This window comes from Vigna unguiculata, chromosome 2 (assembly GCF_004118075.2).
Source record: "Vigna unguiculata cultivar IT97K-499-35 chromosome 2, ASM411807v1, whole genome shotgun sequence".
Classification (NCBI taxonomy): Eukaryota; Viridiplantae; Streptophyta; class Magnoliopsida; order Fabales; family Fabaceae; genus Vigna; species Vigna unguiculata.
Window position 1 is genome coordinate 9,160,503 of NC_040280.1, and position 27,758 is coordinate 9,188,260.

Genomic DNA, 27,758 nt, shown 5'->3' on the forward strand with positions numbered 1-27,758 from the left:
CTTTATATATATTTGAAAAGTTGAATTCTAGCAAGAAATAAGAAATATAATTTCAATTAAAAGTTTTTTTTAATTGGTCTTCCAGTTTTTTTTCTCTATTTAGTTTTAATTTTTTTTTAAAAGTAATTTAATATGTTCTTTAATTTTTTCACAAACTTCACAAAAGATTAAATCATTTTCAAAGAAATGAGGACAGAAAATAAATTAAAAAATTAATTTGACATTTCTTAATAAAAATAAAAAACTAAAAACTAAAAGAATAATATAACCTTGTCACATTATCTTAACTATTTTAAAAGCATTGTATAGTTCTTTGATATTTTTAACTAAAATTAACAGTATGAAGATCATGATGATAAAGAAAACCTACTCTATACGAAATCAAGACTATAAGGTTCTACTCTGCCACGCAATCAAAGAATCTAATTTAAATAGTGAATTAAAAAAAATAACATAGAACAATTGAAAATGATAAAATAATTTTCTTTCTTGAGCCACCGACCTAAAAGTTTAATTTATAAAATAAAATATAATTTTCTTAAAAGTGATAATATATTTTAAAAAATGAAATGTAAATAAAAGATTAATTATTTTAAAATATTCTGTCGGTTAAGAGTTAACGCCAGTAGATGGTGGTATTTGAACTAAATTAGAATAAAATAGTAATAAAATCAATAATTAAATAATAAAAAAACTATCCCGATCTTTCGTTTTTGTATAAGCTATCCCTGATTGATTTAGTTATGTAATTTACATATCCATGATAAATATATATTATAAAAACTCTGGAATTCATGAACCAATATTATTTTTGGTAAAGAGAAAACTTGAATTCCCTTTCTCAAGAAATTTATTAGGGAACCAACCAGTAGAATATATGAAGAAAACAATTTTTATTTAATTATTTTAGTTGAACTTTCGCAAGAAAGTGTCACTAGCCACACCCTGTCAAAGTCCAAAGCCAGCTATGTATGATCAAGAAGACTGAGAAATTCTAAAAAGTCAAAATTCTGGCATTTTAATTTTCACCTGATGTCAATCTTACACGTAGGCACACAGAAGTCACACATAGTAACCTCAATTTCAATCAAAACCTGATGTTTGCACGTGATACTGTTTTTTCTGATTTTCACCAAATTTAACAAACAGATATTAAAAATCAAAGACATTTGGATTACTCATATGTTAACTGGACAACAATTGTTTTGTTTTGTGGTAATAACAGCACAACTCATACCGAAAAACTAATATACATCCATATTCCTATATATGTGACAACAATATCTTTTCTATACAGTGTAGCTCAGAGTAACTAGGAGCCAAAAATATTTCAGACCCTTTAAGGATCTGGTTTCTGGGGGCTTGAAACTTGGTCTCAAATCAAGAGAAAACCAAAAATTCCAGAAGAAAATGAAGGAAGTCGTATGTATGTATGTATGTATGTAGTTAATTATTAGGCGTTGAATCCAGCACTGAGTTATGCCTCTTTGAAGGACCTGAAGGAGGCACTGGTCCTTTGGGGAAGAAGTTGAAAACCATTGTGTGGTATGGAAGATCACCTTGTTGGTTTGTGCGGTCTCTTCTTTGATTAAGCTTCATGGTTTGGCCTGGTCTTATTGCATCACAAGAACCAAGGAGTAGCAAGTAGACAAAAAGAAGAACAAGAGATAGGGTTTTGCATTGAAGATGAAAGGCCATGGAGGGAAAGGCCAAAGGGATTTTTTCTGTTTGGTTGGTTGTGTTCCGGTTAACTGTTCCAGGATTTCAAACTTCAAATCGGAAAATATCTTAAATGTGATGATTGAGTCTAACGATTTTATCTTGACGAAATTGGAATCGAAAGAGGTTAGTTGGTGGTTTTTGATTGAGGAGAAGGGTTTGTTGGGCTTGGTTGCAATGAAAGGGGTAGGTTGAGAGTTTTGAGAGAAGTTCAATTTTTCACTTGGTAGGAAGAGGGGGGTTTATATATGTGTGTGGTTGCATGGGGAACATGGAAAAAGTTAGGCAAATGGGATGGTGAAGAGTGGGAAATTTGAACAAGAGAAGTGAGGTACACGCTATTGCATTTGTTTTTTTGAATGTCAACGCAAGGTTCAGGAAAAAATAATGGTTTTTATAAGAGTATTTGGCGCCGGCTACGCTTGATCTTGGACTTACAATACCAGTTTTTCTCACTTGGGTGCACGGAAATTTCTTATGTTTAGGTCCACGAAATTTGTTTTCGAGAAGAACACAACCAAGCGTGTCATTGTGAAAAATTGAAAACTTGCCACATGTTAGATCTTCCATGTTTGTGTTGGAAATTTAGCCAAATTAATTATCTTGAATAATCTCATATCGAATTAGTTAGTGTTGGAATGATGTTATAAGATCATTTTGTAAGAAAAGTTATCATAAGTGAAGTTTGGAAATATAGAACGTAACTTGTTGAATTTGTTCTTATCCAAAGTTTCTAATTGTGTGGTGTGCGCATGGGTTAAGTTATTTTTCTCTCTCTCATGTTTCCTTTTGGTGTTGTGATGAGATCTTAAATCTAGTTTCACACGGAGGAAATTTTGGATTTTAGTACGGCAAGTATGGCTTTATAAAAGGTAGGGTGTGATGAATTTGTTTGAAGAGTGCAATGAGATGGGGTGTATAATTTGATCCCACTATGAAAAAAATAAAAATGGATAAAATAGGTTTGATAATGGGACAAAGCCAAAACTGTAGAAGCCTATCTCCATTTGCAACTCAATGGGTGCCAAAATCTCCACTTTTGGTATGATGGAAAAGGCTTTTCATGAGTGAATGGCATTAATTATTGGCATTTTTGTTGTGGGCGAAAAGGAAAGAAAAAGAAAGAACTCAGAAAAAATGTACTTTACAATTGTGAGTGTTGGCTGTTCATGATTTGCCAATTTCTCACAATAGTTATGCCTTCATTATTGGGGTATTTGTTTGTTGGAGAAATTAAATAAGTAAGGTGTTCTTTCAGATAATATTGGATTTCAATTATTGTCTATTTTGAGTTTCCAATTTTTATTATAATTTTATTTTAAAAAGATGTTTTGAAGAACCAAAAGAAGAAGAAAATATATTTTAACTATTCTTAACCTCAATTTCTAAATTATGTAAAATTATCGAGGTTTATTGAGAGTACAGAAAAGTAAGATTTAAGGTTAATTTGGTTTATTCGTTGAATATGACTCCAATTATTTTTGTGGGTATCTTTGCGTGAGACGCTCTAATAAGGAAAGACGCAATTTTTGGGGTCCACTATTATTGTGCATTAGTCTTCTTGACACACTGATGTTACAAAAATTAATATCAGAATCTAACTCTATAATGTTTCTATCTCTGTACCCTATGATCCTCCCAAAATCTAGTTTTTCAATGAAAATCAATTATATCTGTTACTACACAATGCATCAATTATCTTATGACATTTTTCAAGTGCACAATCAAAAGGTAGCTTTTAAAACTATCACCTTTATAAAACTCTTAAATATATTTTTCACGCATTATTTTATCTAACTATACTTAAAGAAATAGAACTAAAGGTATAAAGAGTAGCAAGACTTTCTAATATCTCTTAACTACCATTATTTCATTCTTATGTATATCTATCTATTATATACTAGTTTATTTTTTTAACTTACTTAGTTTTATTTATTTATATCTAAATTGAATTAAATTTCATTTTTTAAAATAATAAAAAATTAATGTATTATATTTGTTTGAGGAAATCTCGACACATGTCCATATGTTCTTTCATGGCCTAGACCATGTGAAAAAAATGACATGGTCAGGTATGCATCACTAAGGACAAGAGATATATGAGAATATTTGAACCACCTATACACTTAGGAGTAATCAACTCTCAAGGTCTAACAACAAACCATAGTAATATGGTTGGCTAGATGTAGGCCAACTAATGCACTATAACTGTATGATCGACTATATGTTGGCCAGGTAGAGTCAAGACATGGAAAACCTACTTAAGATGGTAATTAAAACACGATTAAGCATATAGATTAACCAAAGACTAATCAAAATAATTAGTCATATGGGTCAAACCCATCTAGGCAAAAAATTCATAAACATAATATAAATAAGATAGAATATGAGGTAAATTAATTATGTTCATTATTACAAAATTAATTAACTTTTGACGCATTTGACTGATTTGAACGTTGAAATATCTTTTAGCACAATTCATATCCGACTATGAAAAGACAAATACTCTTGAGGAGGACAAAGACTCTTAAAGTTGAAGATTTCGAGCATTTGAAGTTTTTGTTGAAGTCTTCACACAGGACATACTTGGCTACGTAAAAATAATTAAAATTTTGTTATATCCCTATTTAAATTATGCATTACAAATTTATATATTTAAAATATTTATTTGTCTTTTTCTGTTGTAAGTTTTAATTATATAAAAACAAACATTTATTTTATACACACAATCTGAAGTACTAGCTAGTGAAGCACTAACTATAGTTATTGTCCTTGGAGACATTTGCAATGTCTATAAACAAAATGACAATGCACAAGCTAACTCTTCTCTTTATAAAAGTGGTTAATTTACTTTATGCTTAATTAAGTATCTCCAAAATCTTCAATGATTCATAAATATTAATGGGTAAGCAGTGGTTTGGTTATTCTCAAGAGAAGCCTTAGCCGATTTTTTTTTTTATATTTTTATATAAGTATAAATAAAGATAGTTTTTAATTTTAATATATTGTATATATATTATTTGACATCTATGTACACTTACAAAATCAATTTTGATAGTCTCAAAATATTTTCTAAAAATATACGACTGTAGATAAGCAATCATAATCTCAAACAAATTGAACACTACATCTTTTGCGTATTATTGTCTTGAAATAGCAATAATTCTAACATTAAAATACACAATATTTGTATTCATAGCTACTTAGAATTAGGTAAGTGTCTACATTTGCGGGACCAGAAATTTTATTTTGGTTGCCGAGGATTGGTTTTTCTATTGTTTAAAATTTGGTCAAATAAAACATATTTATTAAACAGAAATCTTGAGAATTTAAAATGATGTTTCAACTATGTGGGGTTGTGTGTGATCTCACTCACCAGCAAATGAACTACTTTTGTTTTTTCTCTTCCCCATTTGATTTAAGTACAAGTAACCTAACTTGAATTTTAATTCAATACTCAAGTACGGATATTCATGAACAACTTTGACTATTAATTAGGGTTACTGTTGTGCAATTTAGCCTTAATATTATTAAAATTTAAAAGTGTGTAAATAATTAATGGAGTTTAAATTCATTTAGCAGCATATTATGAGTATAAAGAAAGAATGAGAAATGGTCAACGTCATTGATGGCACACATTTTGAACCAAAGGGATGCGTGTGACGGCACTTTAATGGGTTGGTAAGCAATTCTTGATAAAGAAAAAGATAGAAAAAGATATTCTATGTGTCAAATCTCAAGTAACGTGGTTATAAGTGTTTATTTATGGCTACGAGTTTCATGCAACTATCTATCCCAATCTTATTATTTTGTTGGATATTTTTATTTTTTTAATTAAAGTTAACAAAATTTAATTAAACTCGTGTTAGCTCATGTGTTCTTTTATTGAATCCATCAACTCAACCTAAGTTATCCATTATATAAAATGTTTTGAATATTTTTATAAAAGTTAAAGATTAAAAAAATTACAATTATTACTTCTTTTAACTTTGTGATACATATTTAAAAATAAATTACAATCCAAAAACGCAAAATTAATTATACGAGTCAAATTGACAAAAAAATAATGTTACGCAAAATTAATTATACGAGTCAAATTGACAAATAACATTAATTTAAAATCTTAAGATAATAAGTTTATAAATCTTATTTATATATATATATATATATATATATATATATTATTCAACTTTCATATTTATTTAATAAAAATTTGGATTCAAATTTAAATTATTTTTATTTTTTTATTAAAATATTAATTTTAAACTTTCAAGTCATATTAAATGGCTTTATCTTTTTTTTTTCTTTAATGGTAAACTTCCTATGAATTCAAAATTTTCTATAGTTTAATATCTTCATAATACGACATTCTTGTTATAGACAAATAATTTTTGTCAAATTTCAACCACAAAAAGGTGATGAAACATAACTTAGTAGCTGGTGAATTGAATTTTGAGTGGAAGTGTGGATAAAAGATCCAAATTTGGAGATCAATATATAATAATAAAATTTATATTGTTTTAATTCCTTTTAAATAAATTTATTTAAAATTAAAATTCATGTTTTTTAATTTTAAATCCAATCCACTTAATTGGATTTGATTTACATATTTTTTGGATTTTGAAAATCCAAAATTAAGGTGCATCTAAATTTAGCCAAGGCAGCCAAGGACCAAGTTGAAGGTTGAAGGTTAGTCGAGTTAACCTCAGTTGAAGGTCGGTCCAATTCGACCTCGTGCGAAGATAAACTTGAGTCAATTTAGGTTGGAGATCAACCCTCGTCAGCTATAGTCGAAGGTCAGCTCAATATGGCCCAATCTAAAGGTCAGCTCGAGTTTGTCCCGACCAAAGGTTGACCCATGTCAACCTAGTTGAAGGTTGACATGATTCGACTTCAGTCGACTTAATTAAGGTTGAAGGTCGGCTAAGTCAACCATGACGAAAGATTAACCAAGCTGAAGATCAACCCTTATTGGCCCTAATTGATTGTCAGTTCGAGTTGTCCCAAGCCAAAGGTCGGCCTGAGTTCATCCCGATCAAAGGTTGGCCTGCATCGGTCCTACTTGATGGTTGATCTGAGTTGACTTCAGTTTACTTGATCAAGGATGAAGGTTGGCTAAGTTGACCACGACGAAAGATTAGCTCAAGTCGTCCACGGTCGAAAGTTGGTCTGAGTCATCCCCGAGTGAAGATTGACCTATACATTGTTGATTAAAGTTCATCCAAAACGACCCTAGAAGAAGAACAAGTCGGTCTTGGCTAAAGATTGGATGGGTTCATTATAAATTACAATTTTACAACTTCTATTAAGTTTGTGATAAATATTTTAAAAAAAATTAAAAGAAAAGACAACTTTAATTATATATACGAGTCAAATTTATATAAGATGTTAATATTTTTTTCAATTTAAAATATTAAGATAATAAGTTTATAAATTGTTAGAAAATGATTACTCAAACAATACTAATAATAATAATAAAAATATAAAATGATATAATAATAATTATTAAATCAATAATAATAATAAGACATATATATAAAACAATGAATATTAATCAGTGATCAACAATTATTTTAACAATAATAAATAATAGATAAAAGGTAAGAAGTAGAAATATCCTGGGTTGAGACACGCATAACGCTATCCTTAAAGAGAAAACGCCCCTATTGCACAAGGCTAAACAAATACACACTCATACGTGTTTCAGATCATATGCGTTTCTCTCCCAAGATACAGCAACCCGTCAGATCGATCGAGTGCAGCGAAGGATCTCTGAACCTTATGAACACCACTGTCTTAAAGATAATGTAGAGAAGAAAAGAAAAACACTTTTAAGAAAGACTCTAGTGTTTGTTGTCTTTGTTGTTGTTGTTGTTTTCTTCCCCATGCACCTAGGTGGTATTTATAGGTAGCAAAAGGAGACAAGGGAGTAAATAGTAATAAGAATATAGCCGTTAGCCATAAAAAACATTAACCCATAAATTAAAGGTCTATAAAAACATGAGTAACAGTAAGTTTTTTATTTTAATTATTTTTTTAAATTATATTAAAATATTTCTAACAATCCCCCACATAATTTTAAAAATAAAATAAAACAAAATATTGTAGTTTAGCGTAAGGAACCTTCCGGGTTTGACCCTTACACCTAGTGCTTATAAACTTCCACCCGAGAAAATGCAGAGACTTGATTGTCTTGAACTACATCCCCTGTGACCAGGTTTTAGTAAATAACACATACAATATTGGTGTTTATTATAGGTTCTAATCAGTGGGTGCACGTTACGGCCTTGTGCATGTATCTTGTTTCATGAGTGTCACTTAGAGACTTGCCCATGTCTCACAATGGCGGCCCCACCATCACACTCACTAGGTAAACCCTCAAAAGGTGGTTTGTGACTCACACCCCTACAATAATTGTCATTGGGTTTATTAAGAGGTATTTTATAAAATAAGCATAATAATGCACATAACTCAACCATTGGGTTTATTAAGAGGTATTTTATAAAATAAGCATAATAATGCACATACCTCAACCTTATTATTGCCACAATTTATAGTACACCTCGCCATAGGAATGTGACATATAATTTAATCAAATTGTTTGGTATACTTTAGTCAACAACAACTTCGTTGTTACCCATTGAACTCCATTCCATGGGATCGCCATTCATGTGGAGATGGGTGTCCATTGTTGCAACTAATTTATGGATTATAATTTCATTCCCCTCGACGACTCAAATACTTGTTGTTGATGTATCAACCCTTTGATAAGCAGATCTGCAATATTTCTTTCCAACCTGACAAAGTCAAGAGAGATAATATCATGAGTAATTAAGTTTCTAATATATTTGTCTCTCATTCTCATATGTCAATTTCATTGACATTTTTACTAAAAAACTTTAAATATAACAATTTGATTGTCAGGATGCATTGAACAAATGGAATAAATTTATGCTTGCATAGTAGATCATGACATAAGAACAACTTTCTAACATATTTCAATGATAGGGCATCTTTATCCAAGGTTAAAACATAACCATAACCAATAGGTGATTTTGTGTCACCAAAATCAATATCCAATTTACATTAACCTTCAATCATCTCAAGAAATTGGACATATTGCCATAACTAGAAGAAACACAAATAATATTACACTAGATGGCAAAACAGTGAGGTATATATTTATTCACTTTATAATATATAACCAAGATTTTTTTTTTTCTCATTAGAAGGTACATTAACCTTTACAATACACCCCCACACTTTGAAATATTTTAAAATGTGATTCTTTTTTCTTTCATAACTCATAACAAGTTTTATCTCAATCTTTTGTGTTCAAAATATGGTAAGCAAGATATAAAATTTTACTAATATAATGTTAGGCAAGTTAGAACTTGAAGTATAACATTTACCATATCAAACAAAAACATTAGCTTCAGACATCACAAAAAAATTGTTCAATGAGAAGGAATTTCATTTATCCATAATTTCATTTATTGTTTCCAATAAAAATAGAAACAATTATACACATAAAGTTTTAGGCTTAGTTGAAATTGATTTAATTATAACCATAAGAAACAATTTAGTTCATAAGATGTGTTTTCAATCTTCAGCTCTATCACTAGTGCATAATTTCCTTTTTACCTCGCCTTATAAGCTTCGGTTGACAAGGAACCGAAGCATATAATGGCGCGGTGAAATGTTTGCAATTTCAGCCAAGTTTTATGCCTCGGTTCAGCTAATACCCGAAGCCAAAGACAGCTATAGGCCTCGGTTCACGCAAAATCGGTGCCAAAGAGTGCTATAGGCCTCGGTCCAACAAGACCCGAAGCCAAAAAGGGACAACATTTTTGAAAAAGCTTTTGTTTAGGGTACGCGAGGCAGAAAGCGGAAGGGGAAAGGTTTTGTCTAGGGTTTAAAATTGGGCAAATATATAATCTTTTTCGCATTTCTCTTCACGAGCCACTGGTTCCCTCTTATCCACGCTGTTGTTTCATCCTCTTCGCGTGGCTCCCGTTGGCATCGTTGTTCTCCACGTCCACCGCCGCTGTTGTGCACGTCCACGCAGTTGTCAACGTCGCTACTGTGCGCGTCTACCGCAAGCCGCCGTCGTTGCTGTGCGCATCCACCGTCGCTGCTGTGCGCGTCCACCTCGTTGCTATGCCGGTCCACCGCAATTTCTGCCACCGCTGCTGTGCGCATCCACCGCAGCTGCCACCGTCGCTGCATTATGCATCCACCTCGCTGCTGTGCCGGTCCACCGCAACTTCCGCCATCGCTGTTGTGCGCGTCCGCCCCCGCTGCTGTGCGCATCCACCGCAAATAAGGAGGGTGTTCAACAGTTGTGGAGATTGAGGTGTGTAAGGAGGAGAAGGAAGAAGATCTCTGAAGAGTATAAGGCATAGAACCACAGACCCCCACTTTCACTCTCGCGCTGCAGCGGTGCACACGTGCTGGAATTCCTTGGTGGAGGAGGCACCTCTGGTTCCGACTCATGTGAAAATGGCTCCGAGGAAGAGCAGGAAACTGTTGGACAAGGAAAAGTGGGATCTGTTGGGTTGTAGAGTGATGAAAGTATTCAGCCTGTATTTTTTTTTAATTTTAATCAATTTTCTGCCTCGGTTGCAACTATACCTGAAGCAGAAAGTCCAGTTCTGAATTTTTTTAATGCTCATTAGGCCTCGGTTTTTTATAGAACCGAGGCAGTAGCTGTTGAATATGTCTCGGTTTTCAACCGAGGTAAAAGAGTGACTTTTTTGGCCTCGGCTTTATATGCCTCGGTTTTGAAACCGGGGCAGAATAGTAAAATTAACCGCGACCAAATCCCCTGTTTGTACTGGTGTTGTTGTTGTTGTTGTTGTTGTCTTTGTTGTCTTTGTTTTTGTTGTTGTTTTCTTCTCCATGCACCTAAGTGGTATTTATAGGTAGCAAAAGGAGACAAAGGAGTAAATAGTAATAAGAATATAGCCGTTAGTCATAAAAAACATTAACCCTTAAATTAAAGGTCTATAAAAACATGAGTAACAGTAAGTTTTTTATTTTAATTATTTATTTATTTTTTAAATTATATTAAAATATTTCTAACATAAATCACTCAACTTCCACACTTATATGTGATAAGTGTCAAGAATAAGTAAATTTTCCATTTGAGGACATTTATCATGTATCAAGTGGTGTTATTTTGTGTATGAAACAAACCTACTTAGCTTAAGTTAGAAAATAAGGTATTGAGAATTGGGATTTTATGAATTGTAATGATATTTTGCTATTTTACTGTATGAGAGAAAATATCAAATATACAGTTGAGCCAGCTAAGCCATGAAAGTAGAAAGACAAGACAATATATTTTGACTTTCTGGTTGAGCACAACAAATTGAAGTTAAGCGACATGAGGAAACCTTCTTTGCAAAAAAATCTAAAGCACCAATCCATGAGGTTGAGCAACCAAGAAAACCCTCCCAAAGAGGAAAGGTAAAGTGCTAAGCACCAGGGCAAGGGGTTGAGTTGAGAAGGAAACCCACTTATGAAGAAATCCTGTGACTGAGCGTCAAAAGTTAGGCTGAGCACTGCCAAAAAAATCCTATAAATAAAGACCCCAGGTCTTCATTCTAGGCATTAAGTGGAGGCTCAAATATGCAGTAGTAGAGTAGGAATGAGTCTATGAGGCTAGAAAGACTATGTTCTAAATGTAAATACTATATGTCTAGATGCTATTGGATTTGTGTTGCATCATTCTACTCCATGAGTAGCTGATTTCTTTCTGGTGATATCAATGGAGTAGCAATCTTCTTATACTTTCTTTCCATTTAGATGTTTATATTTTTCTTTGATTTGGTTCATGCTTAATACTTGTCTCGGGGTACGCTTTAGAGCATGATCTAGTTGTTGGAAGGTCTTAGGAATGGGATTTCAACAACAGAACTAACTAATTTAAAACCAAATTAAACCAATTACCAGGGATGGAACTGTGTGTTTGGCCCCCAATGTTCTAACTCTTAATGCATGTATTAGGCAAATCTTATGTCAAGGAATTGAGCAAGCTAATTAAGACTTAGATAGGCATGACTAAAGGGGTTTGCATGTTCTTAGCCTTATAGATCATGGAAAGTAATATCTATCACCAAGATTATCTTCAGACATGACGATATATCTAGTTAAGTTGAACAGAAATCTAGAGCCTTGGAATAAGTCTTTAAGATTGAACCTCCGTAAGGTTACTAAGTAATCTTACTACAAGAGAATCTGCGTAAGGTACATAAAACTTCATCTTGGATCAATTAATTCTACATATCTGAATTGGAAGTATTTGAATGTTGTTGTATTCATTGAATCTATCAAAGTTGTTTGTGAACGATTTGACTAATGTGACTAATAAAAATTAAAATATAGTAGATAAAAAAGTAATACCCAATTGTCCTTGGAGTTAAAAGTAATATGAAATGATATTTAGATTAGTTATAATTAATTTTGAAAATATTTTTGATGATGACAAAAAATATTATTATTATTTATTATTTCAATAAAATAAATATTATAATATAATTAATTTGAAAAATTAATTATTTTATTTTTTTCTTCTTTATTAACGCAAAAAAAATATATTTGTAATAATAATATTTATTATTTGAATGAAATAAATAATATAATATAATTGATTTCAAAAATTAATTATGTGATGTTCCTGCTAGAACCAACTAAAGGAGATTTGATGGAATCGGGTACAAGACAAAATAGAACCGGTTAAAGAAGAAAAGTTCATGAATTTGGAATCTGAGTATAACAAAAATGGATTTAGATAAATGCATAAAAAACTTATGAATTTTTTTATGCATGTGGGTGTAGTGTTGTACTTTTGAATAAAATAATCGAAACATATTAGTAAAATGTTAAATATCATTCTCAAATCTCGTCTTTGTAAGCCTTTTTTTTCAGTGTATAGAGTTTTGGGCCTGGCCTTTTCGGAGGCCCAAGGCTAGCCCTACAGTAGGACCCTATACCCTGCAGTGTTCACTCATTTGCTCTTGTATCCCTTCTCAGAAAACAGTTTCCTCTGCTCTCTTGTCCTCTGCTAGGGCACACCAGCCACACGTCTCCGAGCTACCAAGACCTCTTCTTTTCCAAGTAAGTGAACTTCGGGGCTTCTGGTCCGTTCATTTCCTTTTCCTCTCCGTTTAAAACGCGTGGGTCAAGTTGGGGTTAAGTTCTCTGAGCTCGTTTTGTCCCTTTTTTTCCGTGTTTCAGCTCATTCCAGGAGCTGTAGTACCCCTTAGTTCAGATCGGGTTGCTTTTGGTGCTCAATATAGAGGTAAGGGAAGCTAGATTCATCGGTCTTAAATTATTCTTGGCTGTTTTTGGTCGTTGTATGTTTATATGTGTGCATAGTGTGCTTTTGTTGGATGAAATGGAGTTGCATGTGTGTTTGGGAGTGGATCTGGGCGGTTTCCGCCACTGCATGTGGGTTGACAGTGGTGAGCTCTGCTATTCTCGCCCAAGCGAGCTCGTCTCGCCTAGGCGAGGGTATCAGAATGCTCACCCTGGTCCTGCCTCGAGCACTCGCTCAGGCGAGGGGCTGCATTTTTGGGCGACAGGCCAGCTCGCTCAGGCGAGACAGCGTCGCCTGAGCGAGAAATCGTGAAACCTTCCAAGACCCAATGTTGTAGGCTCGCCTAAGCGAGAGCCAGTCGCCTGAGCGAGACAGCTTCTCTCGCCTGGGCGACTACTCTTAGCTTGAGCGAGGCTGCTACAGCGGGTGGTTCCAATTCTGTTTTCTCTCTTTGTTTGATGGGTGAATTTTGTGATTTATTTATTTACCCCTTTCTTTCAAAACCTAAAGAATGTGAATATGTTTATGTGGTTGTTTGAATCCTATGAACTAAAAATTTGTATATTGGCATGAATAACACATGGATTTTGTTTGGTTGGTTGGTTGAGAACTTGCATGAGAATTGGATGTTTCGAGAAAAAAGTGGTGGATATGGTATGAAACATAAATTTGGTGTGATAGGCGTAATTCCATGAGTCCCGTGGGGAGACTTTATGGTGGCGTGTAGTGTATATATTAAGATAAGGATTCAAGTAAGGATCGCATCCCGAAACTCTAAAGGGTCAGTGAGTCTCAAGTAGAGCAAACTGACCCAAGTGGTGAGAGTAGCGGGAGGCCCTAGTCTTTGGCAGGATAATGGCCTTAGACGCTTAAAGGCTAACCTCGTGAGTGGTAGGGTGAAACCCATTGGCAATGGCTCTGCAGAGCAGTAGAGGCCACCACGAGTGCAAGCATCCAGTGAATCCGATCTTAACATATGTATCCGGATAATTGAGTCATAGAGTTTTGCTTGCTTGTCATAACATGAATTATGTGCCTCTGTGTTGTATGTCTGGGAATGTTTATGTACTTATTCCTTTATACCATGATAAGTCTTATATTGCACCAGCTTACCCTTGCATGTTGTGTTTGTTTTCTGTTATGTTTTCTCTTTTGCGATGATCACCTTCTGGTGGGAGCAGATGAGAGGGAGGTTCGAGATGGATCCGGGAGACGCAGCGGTGCGGCTTAGTTTTCCCTATCTGGATGCCTTAGGGGCAGATTCATGGCCATGGGGCCTTTAGAAATGGTTGCCCAGTGGCAACTCCTTTTGCAAAACTGTTGGATTCTGTTAGTTTTCTTTTAGTTGTGGCATGGTTGTATGCCCAGGTTTTCCTCTAAGTACTCCTATGGATGACTGTAATAGTTACTTTTCGTACGTTTCATGTTTATCTGATTGGTTCTCGTTATCAAAATTTTGTGATGCTTTATTTGGTAGAGTAATCTATTAAAATGGGATGTCACAGTCTTGGTAGCGGGATGCAATATGGTAATATATCTTGCAAATCACATTTCATTCCTCTCCATTCAGTCAAAACAAATACAATAAATCTCTCCCATCATCACTCCTTATCACCTTGCAACAATAAATCTACCCAAAAGCAACAATAAATCCACCCAAAAAAAAAAATACGCCTTCAATCAGTTTTTTTTTTTCATTTTGATCACCTCAATTTGTAATTTACATCAGAAAACCTAGGAGGTTATTTTTAATTGAGTCATGATTTTCACTATTGGGGATTACCACTTTGGTGAGTCATACTAGGCTTAATAAACGATGATTTGGGTCCAAGTTTCTGTGTGCTGATTATGTGCTTTGATGAGTCAATTGGATAGACCCCTAACCTAGTATTTATGCAAACATTCCTAGTAATAGGACACATATTACATGGACTATTTCATGTTCTCTTTCATGTGTTCAAACAGAGGAATATAAATCAATTCTTGATGTGAACTTCCGTTATAACATACAATAACTCACTCACTAAAAACTATTATACTGTATAACTCATTCTTAACATTTTGCAGACATTTGACACATTTCTATATACCGATATTTAGAAATGGAAGCATATATTCCATATTAAAATGACATCAATATTATTTCGCACTTTGAAGAAGAATTATTCTTAATATTCTCCACTTAAAAGAATATTTTTTCTTTGATAAAATGTGAAAGTGACTTTTATATATATATATATATATATATATATATATATATATATATATATATATATATATATATATAATTGCTACCATGAATTTTAAAATCCAAGTCTCTTTTAGTAGCACAAATAGTGTTGCATTCTTTTTATAATTTATATATAATTTTAACTATCATGATACATGGCCAATATTATAATTTTTTAGTTCATAAATTTATGACAAATATCATTGTTTTAGATCAAAGCCTACAAATACTTTTATTCTTTCGTATTATACTAATGTTTAATTTTAGTTTCTTTATGATTTTAGTCATGATTTCATTTTTTTTTAAGAACAAACACTTAGTTATTATTACATGTTGTTGATATATGTCTAGTTATTTAAAATATCAAATAACGTAATGTGAGAAAAACGAGACTAACAAGAGTTCGAGATACTTTTCAATCACATCAAAGAAAAAAAAAACATATAATGAATACAATTTCAATCTATCTATATACAAATAATATAAAAATCTGGTATACTATTACAAATATTTTTTAATAAACTGATGTTAATTATGTCATATATATAGTATGCATTTATTTCACTGTGCAAGCATGTTTTGGTTTTGATGGTTAATATATTGAGGGTAGATTTTAAGAATAATGCAGAAGAGGATACATACGATGTGGTCAGAAAATGATATCAATCGTTGTAACGTGGGATAATAGATGATGAGCATGCTTGGGTTGGGTGGGAAATAGTCACATAAGAGAGTTGAAATAAGGGGTTTTCAAACCATTGCATTCCATGTGCAACTTCTACTTTAGGTACTTTTACTAATAATTCATATCACAAACCTCAAATGCTTTGCTTCTACCCTTCTAATTTATTATCACAAGTCATAAAGTTACACGTTTACATTTTAAAATTGTGCATCTTAATATACTAACTTTTTAACATAACAACATGCAAACCGTGATACATTGAACTATTTTCATGGGTAAATTGTCTCATAGTTGATGTCTAGAACTAGATTTTTTGTTATCTAATAATTATGTATACATTAAGTTAGTTAGATTTTTGTTTTAACTCTAACTAACTTTTATCCATCTTATGTGTCTTACTTTCGATATATACAATGGTTAGAGTATCTCTTTTATTTTGTGTGACGTCCTAATTATTATCTTTTTCTTCATCAAAGAAAATTATAACATCTTTTATTTATTAAATATTTCACAAATCTTATTTATAAAGCTAATATTTTACATGAGTATACACCATAATTATACAATATAAACTTATATCACATATATCTTATAGTTATTTTCCTTTTCCTAATAATTTTACAACTTTATTTTTATTCTTTTTCAGAGTAGACTAGTCCACCTACATTGTGTAAAAAGGAATTCACATAAGTCGTGATAGTCAGAATTGTAAATATAACGATAATGGGTCGTGTCAAATTAATTAGGAGTGATGTGTCAAGAAGAGACAACACTTATGTTCCTTAGCCCTTAAAAATTATTGTATTGTTTTTGCACATCGATGGTTCATTGCATTCCGGTAAAGATGACTTGGATGATTGCATTAAATTTACTAATAAAAGGAAATGTTATCTATCCATTTGTTATATGCATATATTTTAAAATTTTATTTTTCATGCACAAACAACTAAATAGAAAAATAAATACCATAAAAATAATATGAAATAAAATTCAACATTTATGTACACTTTATTTTTAATTGAACAAGTGTAAATTACTTTTGTAGTGACTAGTCAGTATATATAAATGAGCTTCAAATAGTCAATAACAATAATTAAAGAACATCTTCTCTTGAATTAAATTTACTCATTTAAATCCCCAAAGATACAATCTTTGTAACGACACATTAAAAAAATAAACTTAATTAATGAAACATCACATAGAATAGTATAAAGGGCATTGTCATGGAGTAGAAATGTTACTGCTTACAATTATCCAAAATACTTATAGAGAAAGACTAAGACACACCACGATGCAATTAACAAAATGAAATAAAGGTTTAACGGTATCCAAAATACATGCTCATGGAGCAAGACAATACATAGGCCACAGTGTTAGTATTATGGTGCTTGATTTAGTCCCACATCGCTTAGAATTGTGAGATGTGGTTCTCTATTTTACTATATAAGAGACCTTATGTAAAGCTTTGAGATACACCAGAAATAAAAAATACTTCCTAGTGTAGTCGTGGACGTAGGCATACACATTGTACGCCGAACCACGTTAAATTCTCTGTGTCTATTTTTTCTCTCCTTTATTCTTTCCTTTATTGCCTTGTTCCTAACACACAATGCCTTAAAAGAAAACTTGGAGTAAGGGGATCCAACCCAAGATAAGCTAAGCAACGGAATTTCCATCACACTGATGACCACAAGGGGTTCCCACATCTGCTCACATCAATAAATTGATGATCATCGCAAAAGGAGAAAATCACACATAAGAAAAACAAGCAAACAAAAAGGGGGTAAGCTAGTGTAAAAATGTTTTAGCATACATTTGATCATACAGTTTAACAGCCAAGAATACATAATCCAACCAAGCATGTGATAGCAAACAAGTAAGACTCTAAAACTCGATTATCCAGATACATATTATTAGTCGGATTCACTAGATGCTTGCACTTGCGGTGGCCTCTACTGCTTTGTAGAGCCATTGCCAATGGGTTTCACCCTACCACGCACAAGGTTAGCCTTCATCTAAGGCATTATCCTGCCAAAGACTAGGGCCTCCTGCTACTCTCACCACTTGAATCAGTACACTCTACGTGAGACTAACTAACTCTTTAGAGCTTCAGGATGCAATCCTTACTCGAATCCTTACTTAATTATATACTAAGGCACCACCACGAAACCTTACTAAGAGGTTCGTGGAATTACGTCCATTACCTGAGGCACCACCATGAGCTCTCACTAAGAGGGTCATGGAATTACGTCCTTAGATGAGGCACCACCATGAACTCTCACCAAGAGGTTCATGGAATTACGTCCCTATATGAGGCACCACCATGAACTCTCACCAAGAGGTTCATGGAATTACGTCCTAACCATACCATAGCCATGTTTCACCAACCAGCCACAATTTATCAAAGCATAATAGTCTCATGCCAATATTCAACCAACCAACCAACAATTCATGTTTTCCATTTCATACTCAACAAAGTAAAATCTCATTCTCATTTAATCTCATACAATATACATGGCATCATACTTCATTCTTTTACAGTAAAACACTTTATCAGGCAGGCAAGCAACCACATCAGGGAACCAATCAGAACTAGAGCACGAAACTTGCCCCAGTATCGCTCAGGCTAGAAGTCCTCGCTCAGGCGGGAGAGGTTCTCTCACTCAAGCGAGCCCTTCTCACCTAGGCGAGAGCTCGAGCAGTGGAACAGTGGCTTCTGCGATTTCTCGCTTAGGCGAGACCTCCTCATCTGAGCGAGATTGCTCCTCGCTCAAAACGAAGGCTCGTCGCCTGAGCGACAGTTGGAGCAGAAAACCTGGGTGAGATTTTGCTAGTCTCGCCTAGGCGAGACACGCTCGCTTGGGCGAGAAAACCGGTGCCCCTCCACTATTCACGCGTGCAACAGCTAGGCATTCGAGACTCAATTGACATTTATCAATATTCCAAGCAATCACAACAACACCCAAGCATCTTAAACACGAAACAAAGCTAAAACAGGCAGATATAAAGAAAACACGAAAATCTTAGCTTCTCTTACCTAGAAAAAGGCTAGCAAAAGACACCGACAACTAAACAGCTGAGCATTATAGCTCCAAGAGCAGGTTCATGAGTTGAAAATAGTGGAATAGATTGAACACAAGGTTACTAAGGTGAACCCTAACTAGAACCATGAAATATCAAACCAGAGGAGAAAGAGTAAGAGTTGAGAACCAACTTACGTGAAAGAAAAATGGGTTTGAGCTAGCTTGACAAGGAGTAGATGCCAAACCCTAGCAGAGCTTGCTGCTACAGTTCAAAGAGGGAGGAGGGGAAGAGTTTTCTGAAAAATTGGCAGAATGAGAGTGTTAGGTCTGATTTAGAGGTTTTAGGCATCCTATTAACCAGTCTTAGGCCCAACCGATTAGGGTAGGCCTTTAAACATTGGGGCAGAATCAAAGTGAAGCTTACAATCTCCAAATGCAAATTACCTTAGATATTTAGGTTTCTCTCTCTGTATTGACCCTGCCTCTTTTCTTTTACTTATTCTCTTCAGTCCACTCTCGCTTTTTTTTCACCCTCTTATAATCACTTCACGTTGGTATTTATAGGAGAAATGATAATCATTGCATTTGGTTCAATTAAACTAATTTTTGAGTTCACTATTTTCGTTTGGTAGGGTATGAATTGCTATTAGAGATTTTTCTTTCTTTTGATTCACAGTAAAAAAAATAAAATTTATCATATGCATATGTCAACATATGATATCATTACGGTTATCTATTACCTTTTATTACTTTTAACAATAATAATAGTTTATATATAGATTTTAACCTTATATTTGTATATAACAGTTATTGCACTTACTAAATATAACATAATATAGATATTATAACATATAACTATTGTTCCATTTTTATTTTTATTTTAGTAATAATATTAATATTATTATGATTTTATCCATATAATAACTAAAAATTTATTTTACAATTATTGTAACCATTTTATTTTTCTATCAGTAAGTTTATATTATAAAAAAAATTACTTGACAAATTTATTTATTTATCCCTATATAATATAATAACACACACACACATATATATATATATATATATATATATATATATATTATTTATCCCTATATAATATAATAACACATATATATATATATATATATGATATGATCCTAATTTATTTTGTTTTGAAAATATGTTATTATAATTTTTTTTTGGGATGTTACAATTCTTCCTGAGTTACATATATTTTGTCCTCGAAATTTCTATTGAGTTAAAATAAATGAGGGTAAATTCCTCTTTTTTTTTCTTTTAATTTTTTATATAGTATCTTCATTAATTTCATTCCAAATGACTTTTACTAGTGGAATTGAGTATATGTAATCACTAAAGAGATGCTTAAATTGGACTAGAAAGATCTCAGTAGGCAGAATCTCATTCTGTAGAATTATGGTGACTCGTTGGTCAAAGGTGAGCTTGCTTAAGGAATCCAAAGTCAGAGAATTGATATACTTTGTAGTCACTGGTCGAGCATAAGCTCGTTGAGCATGTTTAGAGGAATTTATCTTTGAGAGCTCTAGTGATTCACTCGCTAATGAGCCATCTAATCGTTGGTCGAGTGAACTTTTGTGCACTTTTTGCCCATCGAATGGATGGTATTGTTGAGCGAAGGCATTAAAATCTAGCATTTACCTTATGTGATGTTTTTAGATGTGTGGTAGCAAGTGTGAATTATTTCTTAGAACATGAATGGTGTATGGGATTGAATATATGGTTGTGAGAATGAAATATGATATGGTTACTAGAATCTCAAGGAGAGATTCTATGTGATGATATTTTTAGTGTGCGCATTGATATAAGGATTCAATATGGAGGTATGATTTCTCTAATAACTACTCACACTCAAGTTGAGTAGAGTAAATTATGTCATTAAGAGAAGAATGAGGTCCTAGTTGCTAGATTTGCTCAAGTTCTAGGTGCAAAGAAGACTTACCTTATGAGTGGTTAGGTGATAACCCTTTGAGGCCAAAATTTGCAAAGTTTGGGAACCATCGCAGGTGCACACCACTAGTGAGTCCGATGTCAAATGCATGTATTCGGATAATCGACTCTAGTGTCCACTGATTTTATGATTATATGCAAATTGTGTGTGTTATCTTGTAACCTAATTTTAGTTTTCATAATAGTCCTTGTTTACATCAGCTTACCCTATTGCATGTTTGTGTGCTTGTTTTTTGTTATCTCTTTTGCAATGATCACTTAATGGTGTGAGTAGAGGAGGATGCAAGTGATGATACTCCTCTTTTGGCTAGTAGTGAGGATGTAGAGTAGAGTCTGATAACATAGAGGCAACTTTTGTGTTGCTTAGAGATGGAAAACTCTAGGTTTCTTTTTGTGCTTAGTTTTGTAAATAGGTTGATATTACTATAGTTATTCTGGGATGACTGTATTAATACTTTATATTCATTTTGCACTATCTGTTTTGCTTTATGATTGTAAAATATTTTGTTTAATAATTTTAAAATTATTAAATGGAATGTTACAATATAAAAAATAAAATACCGTTTTACCTAAATAGCACATTTACATTTAAAAGTTATCCTAATTGTCAAATATTTATATAGATAATATAGATTTTTTTAGTCCATTATAATTCAATTTTATTGAGAATTTGAGAACTTTTAAAAATATGAGAAGTATAAAATATATGAAAGATATATGATATAAAAGAACTTGTTATATTTTATATATTATATATATATATATATATAAATAAATGAAACAAAATGTAACATAATATCAAATATAAATTACTTATAATATCTTAATCTTAATATAAATAATAACTAATTTCAGAAAGATATTACAAATATTTGTTCATGTAAATAAAATAAATTATTTAAATATTCTCAACAGATTTTTAGAAAATCGAATTTTTCAATGAATTCTTTCTAAATCATAATGAAAAAAAATGATGTTTCAAGAATTAAATTTGAACTTATTCTCCAACATGCTTTTCCGATTATAATTGAAAATTGAATTATTCAAAAATAAAATTCTGACATGAAAAAAAGAAAGATATAATTTGTGTAAATATTTTGCTATCTAGATAATTTTTAATAGATGTGTGGTATTTAAGTAAAAAACATTAAAAGAAAGTGGAACTAGAAACGAAGATTTTGAAAGGAATCTATGTTAGAAAGATGATAAAAAATAAAGGTTATGGTGTAGTCGAAGTCCAACAAATGAGATGATGAGAAGCATTAAATTGTGCAGAGCTGCACATTGTTTAATGCCCTGTGAAGAAATGAAGTAACCAATGTTGAAGAAAGAGAAGATGATTGTCCACTTTAAACACCACAACCTCCATTAAAGGCACTGTACCATTGCTTCCACCCTACCCATTTCATCATCAACACCACAACAATCCCTACACCTATAGGACCATCCCTTACCTTCACATTTCACTTTCACCCTATTAAACTCACAATAAATAATTAAATCTCATCGCCTCGTAAATCCAATCGTAGAAATGCCAAACTCTCATTCTGGATTCTGTTTCCTAATTCTCCTAACAACACATGCAAATGTTCACCAAAAATATCAATATAATATACTATTCTCCTGTCCACCAAACATATATACAACAACCCACCAGAAGGGCACAAACAATTAATAATAACTATAATTCAACTTTGTGTAAACTATTTCTTTTCTTAATAATAATAACTGTTTAAACTCTGGAATTATTTTTTTGCTCTTTAAAATTGTTATACAGTTATAATCTGTGACGATTTTCAAAATTATAAATACCCACATAAACAATTATATATCAAAACTTAACTAAAATTAAAAAATATTTAAAAAGTCATAAATAATTGTATAACCTACCAACTAATTAAACTTTCTCAAACTCAAAATCAACAGTATGAATAGCATGAGAGGCAGTGAAGTCAATTTCTCTTAAAGCAACCAAATTTTTACTATTAACAGCAAAATTGTACCTGGAGCACAAATTAAATGAGCAGGTATAAGAATATGAACAATGTTTGCACTATTGGAATATCTATATTCACACATTAACTCAAAACTTTGTATAACGTATAAGATAGTTGAAAATTCAAGTGAGATACATCTAATAAAACATAAAAAAGGTGAACATCATATAAGATTTATAAATTTATTGTCTTTTGAATTGAAAATAAGGTGAATCATTTGTATAAGTTAAACTCAGATCATATTTATATAATTCATCTGCAAAGCATTTTTCTGTGAAAAGAATGACTCATAAGTGATATCAAGTCACATTTATGGTGATATTTTTGTTATAATATCTAAAACATGCTCATGAAAACTTGATTATCAATTGGATTAGGCAACTCTTGAATGCGTCTACTACACATTCTTCCCCCAAAATACAAACAGTGAAATTCAATGATAAGTTCAATTATTTGTACGATGAAAATAAGTGTTACCAGCATACACTGTTAGGTCCTTACCCTTCACCTGTGGAACTGTAAGGAGATGTGACTCGGAGACATTGACATTACTGTTTTGTATTCCATTTGTAGAGTGGCCCCTCTTGCTTTCTTCTTTCAACACTAAGAAAGCAAGTGTTCAGAAACTACTACTAGTGGTGACAATTTTTTAGAATCAAAGACTTGACCTACCCTTCATACAATTGTAATCACAAATGAATCATAGGATAGTTGTAGGAACCAAGTTGTACAAACAATGCTGCTGATAAGAACTTCATAAATATCTCTCTGTAAGTTTTTTCTGTTGATTGAAGTTTGTCTCAGGCTTAATCCTACAAGATTAAGGTATTGTACTTGTATGCAAAATCATTGAATAGAGAAATGAAATTAGATGGAAAAAAGAGTGTCAACTTGTGTCATAGCAAAATACAGAAGTACTACAATACAGGTTGCTGTAACTAATATCCCTATGAAGTTAAAGCCAAAGTTGAACTACTATATTGATTAAAGACCTATATAAGAATTTAGGAAGAGAATGATGATCAATGGGAAAGTCTTAGGGGCATAGCACAAAGAGGCTATGGAATGGAAAGTGTTGTTAACATCACCATCATTTGTGTTAGATTCTACCAATTTGATCTGCTGCTGGCATGGTTTTACCCCAAATGGAACATGATTTGTTGCCAATGCTCCAAGAGGGCAACAGAGGTTGGGGTTGTTCCAGGCCCCAAAACGTGTTCCCATTTTTCCATAAAAGTCCATAGAGAATTTGAGCTCTCCTGCAAGATTGTTACCACTAACATAGAGTGCGTTGAGAGAAGGGAGAGTTGATAGTTTTGGTGAAAGGTTGCCTGTGAGGTTGTTGTCACTGAGGCCTAGAAATCTCAACCTCTTCAATTCTAACATAGACTCAGGAATTTCCCCATTCAAGCCCATGTTAGAGAGATCCAAACTCACCAAGTTATGAAGGTTTTCCCAGTTCAGGGTCCTGATATCTCCACCTATTGCATTGTTGGACAAAACCATTTCCTCTAAAGAATACATCTCTTGAATGCTCAATGCCAACCCACCAGAGAATCTGTTATCCCCAAGGTCCAAAAGGCTCAGATTCTTCAGATAACCAAATTCCTTCAACAGATTCCCCTCCAAATGGTTCTTGCTCACATCAAGCTTCAAAAGGGAGGTTAAGCATCCAAGTGTTAAAGGTAAAGACCCGGATAGTGAGTTTCTGCTTAAATCAAGTATCAACAAGTCACTCAGTGTACTGAAAATATCTGGAATGTGTCCACTCAGATAGTTTTCTGCAAGGACAAGCCTTTTCAACTTGTTCAGGTTGCCAATCTCTGCTGGAATTTCACCTGTTAAACCATTTTCTAACAGTACTAGGGACTGAAGCTTCTTGAGGACACCAAAACTTGAAGGGATTTTTCCAATGAGACCTGTGTTTGATCTAAACTCAAGTGATTTTAAGCTGCCGGCCAGATTTTCCCAGTTTGCATTGGGGATTGTAACCTGATGCCTGCGTTGTGATCTAAAGCATTTGAATAGGGATAGAGATTTGAGATGCTTCAGCTCAAACAAATGTGGTTTGAATTCCACATTTTTGGCACAACTTAGAGAATTCTCTTGGGTTGGTCCAATGTTCAAGGCAGTAATATACCAAAATCCATCAAACAGATCACAAGAAACCCCCTGCAGCAGAAAACAATACTGAGTATCAGTTAAACAATCTTTTAATATCATGTAATGTTTTGGAACATTTTTGTAAAGAGAAAATGGCTTAATAGGAAACAGCTATAGTGATTACTTATTAGCATGCAATATTTTTCAAGGACCAGATTAACTGGCAGGGAAAAAAAGAAGACAAAATAACTGATGTTCATACTTTGAAGCCATCATTTTGTAAGAAAAAAGATAATAAGAATTTGAAATTCTTGAATGAAAGGATGGTCTCATAACTTCAAACAGAAATAGTTTAAAATGTGCTAAACTTTTCCACAGCACAGTGTAAAGGTAGTTGCTAGAAAATTTTGCACTTTGATGTATAGTTATTGAGAAGGGTGAAAACTGAAAGGCACCTGAATAGGAGTCCAACCACAAGGATCTGGATAGAGATCTGAGCCATTCCACCAGTGACCAACAAAACCTTGAATGGTGGAGAATAGAGCATCTTTCTCAGCCTTCTCCATAGGAGCAATGTCAAGTTCTACTTGTCCATGACACCAAGCACTGAGAGAGATGATGAAGAGAGCAATGATGGCATGAGAAAAAGGCTTGAAGTTCCTCATGAGGTAAAGAGTGAAAGCAGCAGTAGCATGAACAGGATAAACTCAAGGTGTGGAGGGAGCAAAATTGATGAAACAAAGACAAGCAAAAGGAGCTATTGCACAATTTGCATAGTGATTTTGATACACAAATGATTTTTGACATAGAAACAAGATGGAACTAAATTACAAGAAAAAGGACAGACAAAGGAGGAGGAGGAGCAGGTGAGTTAATCCCTCAACAGTAACGAAGCATGTGAAGACAAAAGAAATAGCAAGATGGGTCCCTACGGTATTTTAGGCAGTGGTATTTTGCATCAGGAAAGGAAGAACAGGATCCTGAAATTGTGTTCAAAACTTAAGAGGAAAAGGAGAAGAATAATTGTAGAGGAAGAACAAATGCATAACAAGAAACCTGACTTCTTTTCCTCTTTGTGTTTATGGAAAAGCTAAGGAAGTATATAGCAGATATAAGGGAACAACACAAGATGTTTTGTTAGCTCAGTTCTCGAAGCTCAAAGTCATAATATTAAACACCCTAATATGGCCAGAGCTGTATCAACTCACTGAAGGCCTATATATAAGATGAAAGCGACATTATTGAACACTCTTTCTCATTCAATTATTGAATGCCACATTATTATCATTCTTATCTAACCAATAAATAAGGAAAATACTTAACATTTTCCATCACAAAGTCATAATATCTTATATCTTTTCACCAATACCTTAGAGACTGGTATGCATTTTTCAAAGTAAAAACTTCCAACTATTTAAGAATAGAATGGTTTTTAAGGTAGTATATATACATGAACTAATTACTCTTCTTATTATACTTGTGTGTAATTTTAACATGTCTCATTAGATTGATTAAGGGTATTATGAAAAATGTTTTTAAACTTTGATACATTTTTTATCTCCCAAATTTTAAAAATGAAATTGCGTTAATTTTTTTTACATGTCAAACATGTTTTAAGATAACGTTTCATTGGTTTTGACATGTTACAACTCAAACCTCACTTTTAAACATTATTTAACAAGTCCAAAAACATTAACGTCATTAAATTAAAAAAATTATATCCATTTAATTTTAAAATTTTGAGACTAAAATATATCAAAATTTGAGAGAGAAATAAATTCTAATTTCGTGTCCCCAAACCTAAAACATATTTAACCCAAAATTTAAAGTGTGATTTTGGGATATAGAAGGAGAAAAATGACATTAGTAGGGGACCATATCATGCATGCAAAAAATGAAAGGTGCATGTAAGTGCATGCAAGACAAAGTAGGTTTTTATCTGTTATTGCCTTGTTGTCTTGTTTTGGTGGTGGTGGCCTGGGGGATTTTAACAGCCCTCTGAAACTGCAGAGGGTAAAAAGGACAACATATCACAGTGCCTTTGAAAACTGAAGCTAACCATATTGTTTTCATTGCATTGCATTGCGGTTGGATCATGAGGACCACATTATTTTGTACCATAAAAACCACTTCTGAGTTTTGCTGGTGCTCAAAATTTGTAGGGTGTGAATGCAATTCCTGTCTCTGGCAAAAGGAGAAGAAAGATGATAGTAATAGTATTGTTGTATGATTATTTAGTGGAAAAATGTTGTGGTTTATAAAAAATGTGAATAATCATTGAGTGCCTTTCCCTTTGTATGAGTATGGGTTAAGGAAGAAGAATTTTTGCTTTATTATTATATATTTTGACAAAAAAGGAAAACTTTCATGTCTTTATTCAAGTACTTTTGTTTGGATCCTATAGTAGTTTTAAACCAAAGACATTTTTTTGAAGTACAAAGAATACTTATACCATCTTTGATCAATTTTAAGTGCTGCAAGTATTGGATATGGTTTTTGTTCTTTTGTAACTCAATGATTTTGCAGGACTTAATTGGATACTTTTGATATCGTTTGAATTGGTAGTTTTTATACAAATTAAGTTATACAACATTATATTGATCTGCATGTTAGGTAATGAGTAATAACTACTGTTTTCTTGATACCTGAGAAATTATTATAAATTATTTCAAATTATATGTCAGAGAATTTATTTTGTAAGTGAGTTTAA

General features: G+C 32.8%; 1 protein-coding gene across 1 annotated transcript; it reads right to left on the reverse strand.

Annotated features, from left to right (window-relative positions):
- Window positions 1-23,812: 23,812 nt before the first annotated feature.
- On the reverse strand, window positions 23,813-26,190 carry LOC114173155 (piriformospora indica-insensitive protein 2). The gene is made up of 2 exons (XM_028057401.1): window positions 25,504-26,190; window positions 23,813-25,117 (listed from the first exon to the last, which is right to left on the reverse strand). The coding sequence occupies exons 1-2, from the start codon at window positions 25,711-25,713 to the stop codon at window positions 23,930-23,932; spliced, it is 1,398 nt and encodes a 465-aa protein (XP_027913202.1). The 5' UTR covers window positions 25,714-26,190; the 3' UTR covers window positions 23,813-23,929.
- Between the last annotated feature and the right edge of the window lie 1,568 nt (window positions 26,191-27,758).